Raw genomic sequence first — 17,544 nt, forward strand, 5'->3', positions numbered from 1 at the left:
TGTGAATAAGTGTTAGGTAAAATGTTAATCACATAAAGGATTCACTAGATATTCCGAATGACCTACTGGAGCTCTGCTATTTGGTTACCCGAAGTGGCTGATATGTTTGGTATCCTTTCTTATTCACAATCACTCTCGTCTACCATTTAAACCATCTATTTATACATTATCATCGGTATGATATGCAAGTTAATAGTTCCACATATCTCCTTTAGATGTATCGGTCCGTTTGTTAAGTATTATACCCACGTGTTTTGGCCGTCTTGCTATCTTGGACAGTTTAAATATATCCTACATGTAAAACGTATCACGTTGATTTTGTTACGTGACGCCCATAACATAAATATCAGCGTCAGGTCTTACAGGTAGGACTATACATATACATTACAGGAATTTAACGTTTCGTCCATAAAAAATAATAACCCCCACCCCCAGGACACAACGAAATATTAAGAAAAGTGCATCTTTTTTTGTTGAGTCCACGTTATTGTGAGAAGCGAGACAGCCTGTTTCCAGTGGAGGAGTCGTCAGTTGATCATTATGGCTGTAGTTTTTTTTTTTTTTAAATTATTTGCTTACTATTTACTAAATTGCAGAAGCACTTGATTCTGGCAGTCGAAAGAGGGAAAGTAACGATAACACTCTGCTCAACAGGGGTACCCGCAAAATTATTTTTGTGGTAGGTGGATAGGAGCAAACATGTAGTGGTCAGGTATTACGTTTTACGTAGGCCAAAACAAATTTTTGAGGTAAAATAGGTGGGTGCGGGCCGCTTGTCCCTATGTGTAAGTGCCCATGCTGCCCAACTCCCAATTAATTGGGAGTTGGGGAGGTATTATCATTAGTTTTTCCCCTTTCGACTTGTAGTTCAAATCAAGTGTCTACGCCAAATTATCATTGTACATAGCATGAATCATTATGAAGCTTTAAAGAATCATTCAGCGACAAGAAGATGCCAGTTAAAAAGGTTGAAAAGCCAGTTGAAATTTTGTATGGAACAGTTGACAAAAATTTTTGCTGGTTACAGATCCCAAATAAATGAAAGAATGCTCACAATTATACTCAGATTGAGAATGAAATGACTGACTAATCCCACACATACTCACTGTTAAGAAAACCAGCCCATTGATGGACAAACCCTCTCTACCCATATTGAAAAGGCACATTGATGGAAAACCTGTACCCCTATTAAGAAAGCCAACACATTGATGGTAAACCTCTGTACCCCTATTAAGAAAGCCAACACATTGATGGTAAACCTCTGTACCTCTGTTGAGAAGGCCAACACATTGATGAAACACCTCTGTACCTCTGTTGAGAAAGCCAACACATTGATGGAAAGACCTTTGGTAACCCTGTTGAGGAAGTCATTGCATTAAATGACCAATAGGCTTATATGCATTAGCCAGCTAATGGATAGCCTGCTGTCTAAAGAACCTTGTCCATATTTAGTTTAGACCATTTTCTTCGTTTGACAGACATTAAAAGTGGTTGAGAACTATTTGTTGTTGTATTAAGTTGTGTCCGAAAAGCATTATATTGCTAATTAATGACTTAGAGAATCTCGATGTGTCAAAAGATAATAGACCAGGAAGCATGCCAAACCATGTACTTAATTTTCCTGCAGTGGAACTTGCTACTTTAGTGTCTTTTATTTTCCATCAGTAATTTCTTAAGTATACAGTTCTTTGATTCTGGAAGCAGGTATTTCATAAGTGTACAGTTCTTTAAGACTGGAAACATGCATTTCATAAGTGTATATTTCTTTCAGACTGGAAACAGGCAGCCATCTGTGCCATCTCACACAGCGTTTATGAAACTCCTTGATTTTTGTTGAGTTTAATTATAGTAGCGTTCGCACAATTGTGCATGTGCCACTTTTTTCTGACTGCACCGCAGCCTGCTAGTTGTTCCTGGGGAAGGGGATGGTGCCTCTTTCCCCAGGCTTTTATGGATTCAAGGAACCCTGATAGTTTGGCCTAAATCTGTGGGTCCATAAAGGTCCCTACAGTTGAATGGTTGGCTGTCATTAGTGAAAAGGAGAGTTCGGGAACAGTCCTGCTTGCTTTACATCGCTGGTTTCTTGTTGCATTTGCCTGTTTTTTTTGTTGTTTTTTTTCGAGATTTTTTTTTTTCTTCTTCAAAATGTTCTAAAAGGAGGGGGATGTTCTACGCTGTTTATAGAGGTTCTTAGTAGATATCACGTATGAAGAGAGATTTTCAAGGTTATTATGGTATTACTAGTCGAGGTGTTATTTATAAGTTTTTAGATATTACCTCTTTAAGTTATTTATTAATTGATGTTTTTAGAGATTGAATGTTATTTATACTTTATTTAGCAAGAGACTGGAGTCTTAGCCGATTACACGGTTCGTTAAGGACATCTAGGACTGGAATCCTAGCTGATCACTCGGTTCGTTAAAGACATCTAGGACATCCGATTTTGCAGTTTCCTTAGTTTTTTATAGGTGCTTCGCAAGTGAATTATTTATTAATACTTTTATAAAATTGAATGATATGTTATGGTTTTTTATGTGGTGGCTTCTAAATTTGTTTAGCTAGTTACTGGGTCTTTCGGTTTTGTGGGGATAGTAATTATATTTTGTTCCTAAGTCCTGCTGAGTCTGTGAATTGATTTATATTTTTATATGCTGATTGTTTATTTTTATTAGAGTCCATAAGTAACTCTGGGTATGTGTGTGGTGATCCAATCTCTTTTTGGTTTTTGATAAATATTTTCCGAGCGGGTTGATATTTTGGGCATATATTGAATACGTGGTGTAGATCTTCGGTGGTGTGGCAGTTAAAGCAGTTAATGGTTGCTGGTTTGGGTCCTATAAACCTTCCAAAACTGCTTGCTAGTTTAGTTTTTCCAGTTATTATCCTGTTTATGGTTTTCTGTTCTAAATAGGTACCCTTAGGTAGCTGTATGTTCCTATCTACGTTTTTCTGGGTTTCATGGTGCTTTTTACCTTTTTTGGAGGAGTTCCAAAAATCTTGCCATGTTTGGTCTATATATGTTTGTGCGAAGTTTATTGCTTCTGTAGAGCTATAGTTAAACTTGATAGAGTTTTGATCTCCTAGTTTGGTTTTTGCAACTTTGTCTGCTGTTTCGTTGCCAGAGATTCCAATGTGCGACGGTATCCACATGAGCTCGACTAATTGATGTGCTGTGGTGATATCATCGATTAATTGGCATGCTCTGTCAAGGAATTGTTCCCTTAAGTGTGTATTGCGATTTTGGATCGATTTGATAACGCTTAGGGAATCGCTTATAATGACTGCTTTAGGTATTTGGTTGTCTTTGATCCATTGTAGTGATTCAAGTATAGCCCAGAATTCATTGGTGTAAATGGAGCAATAGTCAGGTAATCTGGATCCCGTTTGTACATTGAATTCAGGGATGACTATTGCTGCTGCTGTTCTTGGTGGGTTGTTTGTTTTTGATCCATCGGTATATATTTTAACATAGTCTGGGTATTTTTGGTTGATTTCATTTACCAGTACGAGTTTTATTAAGTTTTCTTGTCCTTCTTTATTGCCTAATTTGGTAGCTTCAATGTTAATCCTTGGTGGTTTTTGTAACCATGGTGATTTGTTCTGGTCTGTATTGTTTGTTACCTGTTTTTTTTAGTAGAGGTATCTTTTCTCTTAGTTCAAGGATTACTTTGCCACTTGGTGTGATAGGTATGATTTTGGGTTTGAAGACATCTTTACACTTATTTATAGCTATTTTGGTGGGATGGTTGTCTGGGTGGGTATCTAATCGAATAGAGTATCAGAGGAGCAGTTCTTGCCTACGTAATTTTAAGGGTAGTTCTCCTGTTAGTGTTTGTAGTTCATCTAATGATGTTGAGGGGAGTGTTCCTGTGCATAATAGCAAGGCTTTTCTCTGGATGGTGTCAAGTTTTTGTAGTACAGGCTGCTTAGCCGTGTTATATGCTTGGCAACCGTAATCCAGTTTTGATCTAATTAGGCTTTTATAAATTGATAAATTCTCATTATGCTTGGCATGAATCATTATAGAGCTAGGGCATTTATTCAGTGATGTTCTCACTTGCCCCTATGACCATGGGGTCAGAGTCACAAAGAAGATTTGATCTGAGGTTTTTCATCTGCTTAACTTTCCTCAGCCCATTATGGTTTCTCTTTATACACTGTATGAATCATTATGATAATATATTAGGTCAGTTGTAAGCTGGTTTGAAGTGCAGGATGTTCATCAAACCTTTTCACCCTTGGGTTAATGCCACACATTTTACAGCAATATTTTATCATGGGCTGAACATGCAAATTTACAGCAAAAGAAAGACTCAATATTGTTGCTAAAGAGACTTCCAATATTATAACCAAAGCTACTTCCAATATTGTTGCTAAAGAGACTTCCAATATTATAACCAAAGCTACTCCTAATATTGTTGCTAAAGAGACTTCTGGTATTATAATCAAAGCTACTCCCAATAGTGTTACTAATGAGACTCACAGTGTTATAGCTAGAGGCAAAAATCCCATAAATATTTTAGCTAACACAGAGTGATGTAGGAAAAATATGACATTCATCGAGTCATTATTCAGGTGATATTTGTGAATGTTAAAGGATACTGACCATTATATCTTATGGTTCTTTAAGTTGAAAAAGATCAGAATATCTTCATGCTTAATCATTCATCTTTGTAGAATGAGACTTCGTTGTATTATGCAACAGCATGCTGTTGTCATTGAATTTAAATAGTTTGTCTTTAATTATGATTGCATCAGGCATTATTTGTGTGGTATAAGATATGCTGTGCTACAGAAGAAATGAAATGGATTTAAATAGTAGAGATAAAGTCTTGAGTTGAGAAAATTTATTGCAGTAGATCGGTCTACACCTTCTGTAAGTTATATATATTTGCAACAGGTCACAGGTCATTCAGGCTAAAAATACATTATGCTGGATTTTTTAAATTTTATGTGTTTAAAAATGCTTTTAAGTGCACATCATTTGCAAACACTTTATCCTATTTCACAGTAAACATATGTTTACCAGACATACTTAAGATTTTGTTGTTCTAAATGATATCTTGTTTTTTTTTTTCAGGTATGCATTGCACTTGAATTCAAGTGAAGCAAGATTTGGTCTGACTCCAGCGTGATAAACATGTTTTCTTGGCTCAAACCAGCTACAGTCTTTTTGCGTCAGCCATCTATTCATCAGCTGCACACAGGATTAAAGTCACTACCATTGTTTCAGTGGAAGACTATTGAGAATAGTGAGCAGTTATGTACTTGCAAAGCTGTGGCATATGCATCATTGCCCTGTAGAGCCTCTTCTTCCCTGTCACCAGAAGACAAGTTTTTTACACCCTCACCCTACAGGAAAAAGGCGCCAAAAAGATATGGATATGAGAATAAGCTATTTGATGGAGGTATGTAATAGTTGTGTGGTGATTAATTTCTTTGGAGAAGAATTAATTGGTCATTTTTGCATTAGATCAGCAAATTAACTATGATTTTGTATCATTAATATTGCACTAAAATGTTGTATGTGAATTATTTTTAAAAAAATGAAAAACAGTTCTATGATATTTCATAAGAATATTTGTTGCTTGATTGCATAATTGATAGGTACAGTCTTTAATTTGTTGAAAACAAAGAGTTTTTAATTTCAAATTTTTAAGTTATTTGTTATCTACATTGTTCAATTATTACAATCAGGAGTTCCATTAATTTCCTGAATCAGGCAGTCAAGTATTTCTATGGTATGATTTTTGGAAGTCACAGACAGAAATATTTGAAGTCCCAAAATATCCCGTAGTATTCTTATTTTAAATTTCATTAGTGGTAAGTAGATTGTCTTATATGATATCCAAGGAGTGGTCAAGGGAAGTAAAGAGATTAGAGATTAGAAGATCAATCATTTGCTATTTTGATCTTGCAGTGAAACGAGAAATTTTAAGATTTTTGCAACTCAGCAATTTATATTTAGGATGATCTTGAATAGGGTGGAGGGAGGTAGTTGTATCAGATGTAATTAAGAATATGATGATCGTATACTATTTAGAATACAGGAGTATGTAATCTTTTGTACAATAATTTACTTGACAGTTATATGATACACTTATTTGGTAGGTTTGCATGCATGTAAATCATTGGATATATATATATATATATATATATATATATATATATATATATATATATATATATATATAGAAGAGTTTGTAATAACTGAGAAGTGATGATGTTCATCCATCGGTGTTGATGAGAACCATTCACTGTCATCGATTCACTGGGGGTGGGTCCAGAAATGGCTGATCAGTCCAATCCTTGCCCGAAGAGTCTGTTGCAGTGGGGAAATGGATGTACAGGTTGCTGACTGGAAGTTGCAGAACTGCTGTTCCTGGTTTTGCACAGATCATGTTTCTCAGCTGCGTCCACCAGTATCTTCTGTTCAAAGGCTGCTGCACTGGCATTGACTTGACTGCGCCAAGCAGATCGATTAGCAGTGACACTCTACCAGCTGTCAGGATCAGTGCCTAAGTTCTTCAGCGAGGCTTTGAGGTTGTCCTTGTACCTCTTTTTTTGACCACTGTGAGATCTCTTGCCTTGCTGTAGCTCTCCATAGAAGAACTTTTTAGGTAGGCGTTCTACTGGTACGTGGACAACATGGCCAGCGCATCGGAGTTGTGCCTTGCACAGCATGGTGTGGATGCTTGTCATGCCGGCCTGAATGAGCACCTCTGTGTTCTGTACCTTGTCCTGCCATCTGATTTTCAGTAGTTTTCTCAGGGAGCTCATATGGAAGTGGTTCAGTTTTTTTATCACGGCAGCTATACACAGTCCAGGTCTCGCAAGCATAGAGCAGGGTGGGGAGAACAACTGCTGTGTAGACTTTGAGCTTGGTGGCAAGCGTGATGCTTCTGCTGGTGTTGACTTCATAGTCTATGTGGACTGCTTGTGAGAGGGTGCTGCTGAGGTATGTGAACCTGTTTACATTTTTTAGCTTTTGGCCATTGACAGTGATGGATGGTTCCAGGTAATCTTTTCCAGGAGCTGGCTGATGCAGAACCTTGGTTTTGCTGGTAGAGATGGTGAGTCCGAAGTTGGTGCATGCTGTGAAAAAAAGGTCCATGCTTTGTTGCATGCATGCCTCCATGCTGGAGTTGAGGGCACAGTCATCTGCAAACAGGAGTTCACGAATATTCTCAACATGGACTTTGGTTTTGGTTTGAAGCCTCCTCAGGTTGAACAACTTCCCATCCAGATGGTATTGGAAACCGACTCCCACATCCCTGTCCTTGAAATCATCTATCAACATTGTGGAGAATATGAGGCTGAAGAGAGTGGGGGCTGAGGCACATCCTTGTTTCACACCATTCGTAACTGCAAAGGGTTCGGAATAGTTACCCTGGTCCTGGACTCTGGCAAGCATGCCATCATGAAAATGCCTCACCATTTCAATGAAGACTTCTGGACATCCAAATTTGGCTGTGATCTTCCAAAGGCCTTCCCGGCTGACAGTGTCAAATACCTTAGTCAGGATCACGAAGGTGGTGTGTAGCTGGACATTTTGTTCAAGACACTTTTTGCCTGGCAAGGACCTTGCCTGTGATGCAGAATAGAGAGATTCCTCTATGGCTATCGCAGGATTGGCGATTGCCTTTGCGTTTGTACAGATGGATGATGGATGCTTCTAGGGTATGAGTTTCTGCCTCCACATCCCACAGAACATTTTTGTTAGTCTTTCCACTAGCTTAGGCCCACCAGACTTGTAGATCTCAGCTGGAATTGAGTCTGCTCCTGGAGCTTTCCCACTAGACAGGAGCTCAATGGCCTTATGAGTTTCTAGCACTGTTGGAGGGTCAGCCAACCTATTGTTGATCTCCACCTGGGGTAGATGGTTGATCGCTTCATCGTTGATGGAAGAGGGTCTGTTGAGGATACTGTTGTAGTGTTCTGCCCAGTGATCCAATATCTTTTTCTTCTTGGTTATGAGAGTGCTGCCATCAGAGCTCAAGAGTGGGGCTGTGCCTGATGTTACTGGGCCATAAACATCAAAAAGAGCACTATAGAAATTCTTCATGTCGTGTCTGTCAGCAAAGGACTGAATATCATCAACTTTCATCTCAGCCATGTGTCCTGCATCTCACACACTTTCTTCTGCACAGCTGAAGGCATCTTTCTTTGCAGTGGACTTGGGGTCGATGTTGTATGCATGATGGAGATGATGCTTCTCCTCTAGCAGAGACTGTATTTCTTCACAGTTCTTGTCAGACCAGTCTTGGTGCTTTCGCGCTGTGATGCCAAGGGATTCAGATGCAGTATACCAGATGTTTGAAGGCCACCCAGCATTTTTCTGCGTGGTTGGTATAAAAGTCTGTGGTATATGATCTGTTTAAATTTGCTTGCCATCAGAGGTATTTTTAAAATATTTCTACATTGTTTAGGTTTGTCTTCTTTGGCTTTTTTCATTTGCAGTCCTAGTTGTCATTCTTATTCGATAGATGCCATCTTGACAAATGAATCTTACAACTATTGCCTTTTCTTTCAGGACCTCTCCCACGCCTTGATGAACCAATAAAAAGTTTAAAACCATACAAACCCAAGGATTCTTGGAGCAAAGACAGGGCTCTTTTTGGCCAGAATGACTACATTGGTATGTAATTTCATAGTTCTGAAATAGGAGCTATGAGTAATTGAAGTGATGGACTTTGGGATTAAAATTCCATGCATGGACTAGCATTAAAGCAGCTGTTGGTAACATTATTTCTTAGTCCCAAAATACGAGTCAAGCATATCTTAAAATTGTTTGTGAATTTGGAGGCAAGGGGAGGCAACTTGTACTGTTCATTTTAGGAAATATATTACTGATGTCTTTTCCCTGAAATTTAGAATGGATTCAGATTTTTTCATGAAGAAAAGTAGTCACCTGAAAGTGAGATGAACATGTATGAGGCATATGGAAAAACTGTGGAATAATTTAACCATTGGAGTTTTACTTACTTGATAATCAGGCTATTATTTAAAGGTCAAATTCTATTCAGCCAGTAAAGCATCATTCCCTTCATGGGACTCTTGTTCTTTATAGCTAGTGCATGTTATTAGAGGTCACTGGGATAAGGTGAAAATTTCCTACAAGTTGCAACCCTGCTATATTATCATCTTTGCTATTCATGGTTCTTTGATCCACTTCACTCCACTTTGACCCTTGGCATATGTAACTTGCAAAAACTGTAGTTTTGATCCAGTGCTGTATTGTATATGAAAGTATTACTGGCGATAACAAGTAAAATCAACTGACCACCGATAGGGAGCTCACTACTTGACCTGCTAGATATTCAGTATGGTGACTTGCATGAAGTCGATATTCCTTGAATAAAAAATTTTTTGTGCAAGTTTGAAATGAGAGAAGTTAATGTGCAAGATGTGTTGTTGTATTTGGTAGTTATAATTATTCCTACTTATTTTCCTAGGTAGATATAACAGATGGTCCGATTGGTTAAGTTTCCTTCAGATGCATAAAATCAGATGGTGTAATTGGTTAGTTTTCTTCAGCTGCATCCAGTCAGATGGTCTGTTTGGTTAGTTTCCTTCAGCTGCATCCATTCAGATGGTCTGATTGGTTAGCTTCCTTCAGCTGCATCCAATCAGATGGTCTGATTAGTTAGTTTCCTTCAGCTGCATCCAGTCAGATAGATTTGTTATGATTGGTTAGTTTCCTTCACCTGCATCCAGTCAGCTGAGTGGTACCTAGATGTTGTTCTGGCTTGTTACATATGTCAAGAGTCAGTATGGATGGATGATCATTAACTCACAAAGATTCTTTATTATATGTAAGGTTAATTTACTGGAAAATTACTCTCCATTTTTTACCATATGTACTTGCTTATAAGCTGAGTTCAACTGCAAACTGCACAGACCCATATCTGCTAGCAGATCTGGTTCTATGCAGTTTGTTAGGAGTAATCAGTAGAACAAATGACATAGACGCTAATCTGCAGGCACATTATGATATGTTGGATCAGAGGCTTTGTCGTTTGCAGTAGGACTCAACTTATAAATGAGTATAGTATAATATAATAATTTTTCCCAGTGAATTAATAGAAATAATTCACTAATGAATTATTAAGTGTATAATAGCTGTAATATTTAAGAATGTTGGGAAATAATTAAGTCTGGGAAGGGCTTATTTATGTACATTGTCTCCTTCAGTGTTAAAACTTTCTGGTATGATTCTACAATGTACACACTTTGAGGTTTAATTCTTTACAAAATCAGATGTATTCATTTTTAGTTCCTACACATATAGAGCACATAACTTTGAAAAAACAATTTTGATTGTGAAACTGAAGTGCAAATTTTAAGATGGATATAATAAATAGAAAAATACTTGTTATCATGGTTATGATGTTGAATGTTTCATTTGTGTCTAAGGATGCAGAAGTTCTACCACTGTGTTTACTTGTGAGTTCTGTGATTATAGGCACTTGTACATTATTCAGTATAACTACTTTTCCAGCATGTATTATCTGTAGAAAATAACATGTACAAAATCACATTATTACAAGTTTGTTTTGTTTGTCTACATTTTTCAATACATGTACTGAAAATTGTTACGTATATGTGTAAATTTGAAAAGAAAATTGAAAAATATTAAAATTAATTGACTAATGTGCAGCATAAGTAATGTTCTGTGATTCATAAAAGAACATCAGTATAATTTAGAAAAGAAAATCTTCAATATGAATAAAGAGAATCCTTCCTATATAATTCTCATTAAAATAATTTACTTCATTATGAATAAAGAGAATCCTTACTATGTAAAATAATTTACAAGATGAAGTCAAAGTATTATGTGTGTTAGCACCATCTGTGATACAGTTGTACAAAATCTGTTATAATTTTTATATGATTTTAAAATTGCAACAAAAGCCATTGAAGTAGGAAATTAAAGATTCACTGTTTTAAATGCATGCAGTTTTACTAAGAGTATAACAAATTATGTTATTATTTTTAAAAAAATTCTTTATGGACCATTTGCACCACAGTTAATTCCCAAGTTCACATTAAGTGCTGTTTAGTACTTCTGGTAGCGATGCCAATATTTTATGAAATTTCTACCAGATACCCATTAATCCTAATGATTGGGTACCCAATCAAAGGGAAATTGTATTAAATGTGAACCTGAACTGCTTTGTTGTAGGTTCACACATGCTAACCACCAAGAGAGGTATAAGCATAATTGTAATCTGAGCATAAAAAGAACAATCTATATATTACATGCCATAATTACAAAAACTATGAAAAACATACATTTATATTTGCTATTTACCTGGATCTGCAGTTAAATTTTTTGTCACAAATCGGTTAAATCCATTTGGATTAGTAGTTAGTACAAGAGTATAGACAAAAATGAAATTGATTAATTATTTATGCATAATACTCACTTTAAGTAGTCTACATGTCTATAGAAACTTCTGCAACTAGTCACAAATGGTCACTGTTGTATTACATAACTGTCAATTTCTTATTTCAGAATTTTTGAAGTGCTATAATTTTCTTTTTCTGAATGAAACATGTTTTTAAATTTAACAAAGTCTCTCTAACATTTTTCAGTCATTATAATATCCATCAGTCACATCAATAAATCCCATTTATTATGGTATTTGGTGCCATTTATTTTCAGTTTAGACTGGTCTGCTACATATGTGTTATCACAAAAGAATGAATCTGTGACACATGGTTTCACATTCAAGAAACCCAACTGTTTTGTTGGAATTGTATCATGTGCATACTATAAATAGTTGTTGTTGTATGGTTTAACGCCATTTTTTCAGCACAAGATAGGCTATACATGGCGGCCAGTATAAATGGTGGAGGAAGAACCCGGGAAAGCCCCAGAAAGAACCACCGACCCATGAAAAGCTACTGGCAAGCTTTCTCACATAACCACATTGGCCAAATCCGAGACTCGAACTCATGCAGACAGAGGTGAGATGGCAGTGATCCGTAACGGTGAGCGCTTTAGACCACTCGGCCACTCGGGGCCCCCATACTATAAATAGAAAAAAGGATATGAGATGGAGGTCTAACAATGAACACAGGGGCTGATATCGTTGTTTCCAATTTAACAGTCATTTATGTTCTATATAATAAAAAAATAAGTTGTAAATAGGTTTAGTACATCATTTTCCTTTGGCCAGTGAGAGGGCAGTATTCTATTCAGTGAGTCGCACATGCATATTAAGTGGGTGCGATCATGGTAAAGTCGAGCACTAGTGTTCGAAAAATAGTCTGGCATTTCTTATGATAGTAAGCTAGACATTGGAGAGGCATACAAAGTTGAATGCCTGAGCTAAGAATCAGTACCAAATTTATTACACTACATAAAATCTAGCATGAATTATCAGCATTGATTCATAAATAGGTCACACGAGAAAGGAGAGCAGTATCCTCCTTTGTATTATCATACAGTACATGTATGACAAATAAATTGCAAGCAATGATATGAGTCCCTGTAATGATGAATAAATGCACACATGACATGAGCCTCGAACAGTAATTGTTATTCTGTATTTTGATCTTGGATAACTTTTTTTGCAGTTCCCAGTTGTCCCTTCTATTACCTGGGTTATTTTCAACAGGCAGGTACTTGAGTACCCATTGGCATCTTTAACTTGTGACAATAGAAAATGTTCTGCATTGGTATTTTTCCCATACAATAAGAGGTTCTGTTACACCAGTATATGCCATATTTATGGATAAAATTTTCCTATGTACCAGAAAAAGATGAGGCAGTTGATATTCCTGTACCGACAAACTGTAAAACGTGTTTTAAGTCTTGAAAGTTAACTGTCTCAACATCAAAGTTTGTAAGAGCCTTACTTATTCTTTTCATACAGTTGTAGCCCCATATCTCTGCCAACTTTGATCAGTGATTGTCGGTAACAATACAGTACCAGATGAAGAGTTAGCTTATCACTTTGATATGTTGCAAGGGTTTGATACTTGATTCAAGAGGAAACAATAAAAATTAAAGCACTCGTCTTTCTGTTTAAAAGATATTTTTCCAAGCAGTCACTTTCTACTTAATTTCGTTTGTGTTGAAGAATCTTGAATATCTATATATTTCTTTGTTGTGGAGTTTTTTAAAACACCATTAGTGCTTTTATTTACTCCTGTTAAAAATTAATACCGTATTTTTGCATATATAAGACGCATCTTATATAAAATTTTACTTATCCTGCACCCTAAGTGTGTCTTATATTCGTGGGCGTCTTATCTAATTATTCTTTTACACAAACTCAGTCAACAAATTTTATAATAAACATTTACTAAAAATACTGTTTGTCTTGATTTAAAATCAATCCATTCATCTTCATCGTCATCAGTTTCTGCTTCAAATCCATCGAAACTTTCATCGAATTCACTCTCATCACCGAATACCTCCATAGCCGCTGCTAATCGATCCTCATTGGCGTCAGTGGTATCGGATGCAGCCAAGTCATTGTCCGAAGAACTGACATCAGCGGCCGGTTCTGGAATTATCCCACACTTTCCGAAGCCATTGATGATTGTTGTTGTTTTCACTTTCTCCCATGCTTGGAGAACCCAATTACACACCTCTACGTACGTTGCACGACGTTGTCAACCAGCTGGCGTGAAGGTGTGCTTACCGCTAGTCATCCAACAATTCCATTCCTCACAAACAAAAGTCATAAATGGATGATTGACGGCAACATCCACCTGGTATAATGGCTATGTGGGCTCCAGCATTGTTGATGTGTTTCTGCACAGTTGTCTCCTTATGGGCAGCCATCGCGTCGAAAATCAGAAGAGATTGCTTCTTGAAAAATCCGCCTCTTCTTGTTCTGAAGCACTTTTCCGTTCAGGTCTGCATCACATCTGTATTCATCCAGCCTTTTTTATTGCAGACAACAACAACTCCAGCTGGCAAAGTTTCTTTGGGCATGTTTATCCTTTTAAAGATAACCATGGGTTTCAGTTTTCCTCCTGCAGCTGTGCAGGCCAACACAACAGTTAAGTTCAGTTGTACGTGCCTGGACTGCAAGGTTGTTCCGTTTCATGAACTTGTACACCCAGTTCACACTGCCACGAAAGTCCTTGATCATCATTTCTGTAGCAATAATTCGACCCTTGAGTTTGAGTGATATCGTTGAAACTGCACGGTTACTATCACATTGCAAACATACCCAGTTGACAAGATTTTCTTCCAAGTTCGGCCATCTTACCTTTCTACCTCTACGAACTCGTTTCCTTGGATTCATCTTCTTAAGCTCCTCCTCCTCCAACTTCCAATCACATACATTTTTCTCACTGCAACTAAATTCTCTTCCAACAGCTCTGTTGCCATGCTCCTTGGCAAACTTGAAGACGTCTAATTTAAAATCGGCCGTATATGATTTTCGCTTCGTCATCGTGAACATTTTATAAATTTTATAAATGCTCAAGAGATTGATCACTCATTTATTTATAACAAGAGATTGATCCCACGTATACCCTATATACCAGTATATACTAGCCCCAGCTGCTGAAGCCTAGGCCTAGCGGCCTAGAGGAAGATAAGATCAAACGATAACCGTTGCGGCCCTGCCTCAAACAATTCTTTGAACTCAGGCCAAAAACGGTCAATGAAGCCTTGTTTACATCAGGTGAGTGATCAAAACATTGGAGATATTTGCGTTTATGACAAAGGAAAGTACCGGTAGCCACTTTGATGCATGTGGTTTGAAAACGGATGTTTACGGGTACATATTTGAACAAAACAACACACAGAATCATTCAAAAGATTTTATTAAACTTTATTGGAACAATAATGTAATATTACTTTACAAAATAATATTAGATACAGATAAGTACCATAAGTAACTTATAAGTTATTAAAAAATCAATGCTATGTCATCTGCAGTCAATATAGGGTTTGCTCAGATCGGCAGATGGCGAGGCCGAGTGCGTCTTATATTCGTGGGTGTCTTATTTAAAATATTTTTTACACAAATCATCAAAACCCGCGACTTATATATGGGTGCATCTTATAATTGGGTGCGTCTAATATACGCGAAAATACGGTAATCAGGTTTATTATTTGCTGGGGGACTGGCTTGGTTTTGATTTTTCTGGTTTCTATTTATAAATGTAAGTTGTGGCGTGATCTAGCCATGCTGAAGTTGAAGGCTTTCACTCACACTAAGCCTAGAAACACCTTAACCATAAGCTTTATATGTGAACTCTAAACCAAAGTTGTTAATTGTGTGTGGATTAAGTTGGTGAGTGACATTGTTGATATTGGAATGGGATTACAGTATAGTTTGTTCCAAACAGCATAGAAAATTTTATCGTATCTATAACTCAGTAAATTTTTAGGTTGGCATCATTAAATGCTGCTAAAAGTAACTACGTTATTTTCAGTATTTCGTGTGAAATGAATTAGGTAAATTTAGCTACATTTAATGATCGGATGGTTTGCTGAGTGACAGATAGAATAAAATTCATGATACTGTGTGGAACAAACTACATTGTTGTTGACTTGCGATGCTGTCCATTATGAATTATGATCACAGTTCCTGTAAAGGTCATAAATTCATTCATTTTATTACTCTAAAGTATTATTTACGTTATATTTTCTCCACTCTATGTAAGTGATAAACCATGCATTGATGAGATTGGTTCATTAGGATTTAAATTGCTTAAATTTGGTCATGTACTGACTTTTTCTGTTCTTGCCAGTACAAGGTACGGGTAGTAGTGCAACCCTAGCGGAAATGCTGACAATATAGTCTTTGATAAATTGATATGGTTCTTTTCAAGACAATTTTTGTTTTAGATTCTGGGATCAGTTCTTGGAAATATTATTTCCAGCATGAATGTATAGCTTTATAACATATAACATTCTACTTTCCTCCAGATATTTTAGGGGATGGCAGTGTGGTTCCTAAGGACCTAATTAAAGGCCCAAAGTGGTTGCTAGGCTGGCGAGGCAATGAATTCCAGAGGCTGATCAGGAAGATGAAGACAGTGGGACACTTGATGAAAGAAATTTATCCAACCTATTACCATACTAACTGGAAGAGAATCAAATACCTGTACAAAAAGTACAATATTAAGAGAGGAAAGAGGGTCCGGTAGTTTAAGCTCATCTCACCATGCCATATGAATAGAATATGTACTTCTTGCAGTAAATTTTTTGTAAAGAATAAGAATAAATTTTGAAGAATTGAAGTAGTTTACTGTCATGTGTATACTGCCAGGTGGTAGCAGTTCTGATTCTAACCTAATAATCTAACAGCAGTCTTTAGCTCAACTGGTCTTAGACAGGAAGAGCTTATGGGATTGGGATTTTTTTTGTATGTTGTCAATCTGTCTCTTAGCACAAGTTATTTATTGCTACTCCTTTGGGGGCCTCGAGTGGCTGAGTGGTCTAATGTACTCTTCGTTACGGATCACTGCCATCTCACCTCTGTCTGCGTGGGTTCGAATCTAGGATTCAGCCAGTGTGGGTATGTGAGAAAGTTTGCCAGTAGCTTCTCGTGGATCGGTGGTTCTTCCTGGGGTTTTCCCGGGTTCTTCCTCCACCATTAATACTGGCTGCCATGTATAGCCTATCGTGTGCTGAAAAATGGCATTAAACTCCACAACAACAACAACAACAAGCTACTCCTTTTAAACCACTTGGAGCATTGCCATGAAACTTACATTTATCCCATGGTCTATTTGGTACTTTTATGAAATCAATGCTGTTTGGACATCCAGTATAGCCATCCTAGTAGATATCTTGAAATTCTTAATGCTAACTCCTCCTGAATGGATGGTCATGTCAACATGGGGTTTTCATTGAAATACTTCTTATGTCAAGTCTGTCTTAAATAAAAATGGTGCAGGCCAATATGGCCATCACAGGAGCCATCTTGAAAATGTTATTGCTACTCCTGACCAGAAAGTCATTTTTGTCTTAAATGAAAATGGTACCAATCTGATATCTAATATGGTTGCCATAGTGGCCATTTTGAACATTTTCGCATTATTTCTCCTTGATGGATGGTCATTATGCAGATCTTGTTATCTCTACTTCTCCTGAGGGAGTCCCCAAGTGGCCGATTGGTCTAAAGCGCTCACCATTACAGATCACTGCAATCTCACCTCTGTCTGTGTGGATTCAAGTCTCGGGTTCAGCCTATGTGGGTATGTGGGAAAGCTTGCCAGTAGCTTCTCATTGGTCAGTGGTTCTTTCAGGGGTTTTCCTGTGTTCTTCCTCCACCATTAATACTGGCCGCCATGTATAGCCTATCTTGTGCTGAAAAATGGCGGTAAACCCCACAAAAACAACAACTTCTGAATGAATGACCATATCAGCATGGAGTTTTCATTGAAAGACTTGTATGGTGCCTAGATGGTTGTAAATGAAAATGTTGTCAATCTGACCACCAAAATGGCCACCATGGTCATCTGGAAGACTTCTTATGATGTCTTGTTAGTCCTGAATGAAAATGGTTTGCATTGGATATCCAACACTCCTGCGAAATGGATAGTAATTTCAGCATGGGG

At 37.2% G+C, this 17,544-nt stretch overlaps 1 protein-coding gene across 4 annotated transcripts; it reads left to right on the forward strand.

Moving 5' to 3' along the window:
• Positions 1–19: 19 nt before the first annotated feature.
• LOC149782277 (large ribosomal subunit protein mL51-like) lies at positions 20–16,221 on the forward strand. 4 transcript variants are annotated; one of them, XM_089933651.1, is made up of 4 exons: positions 20–109; positions 5,081–5,408; positions 8,534–8,638; positions 15,908–16,221. In XM_089933651.1, exons 2-4 carry the CDS (start codon positions 5,141–5,143, stop codon positions 16,126–16,128), a joined length of 594 nt encoding a protein of 197 aa, XP_089789777.1. In that variant the 5' UTR covers positions 20–109; positions 5,081–5,140; the 3' UTR covers positions 16,129–16,221. The 4 variants fall into 4 exon arrangements, with proteins under 4 accessions (XP_089789777.1, XP_089789776.1, XP_089789778.1 ...); XM_089933650.1 differs by having other exon boundaries at positions 49–175; XM_089933652.1 differs by lacking the exon at positions 20–109 and adding an exon at positions 216–365.
• Positions 16,222–17,544: the final 1,323 nt, after the last annotated feature.

Source organism: Sinohyriopsis cumingii, chromosome 15 (genome assembly GCF_028554795.1).
Source record: "Sinohyriopsis cumingii isolate HCF-2022 chromosome 15, ASM2855479v2, whole genome shotgun sequence".
NCBI lineage: Eukaryota > Metazoa > Mollusca > Bivalvia > Unionida > Unionidae > Sinohyriopsis > Sinohyriopsis cumingii.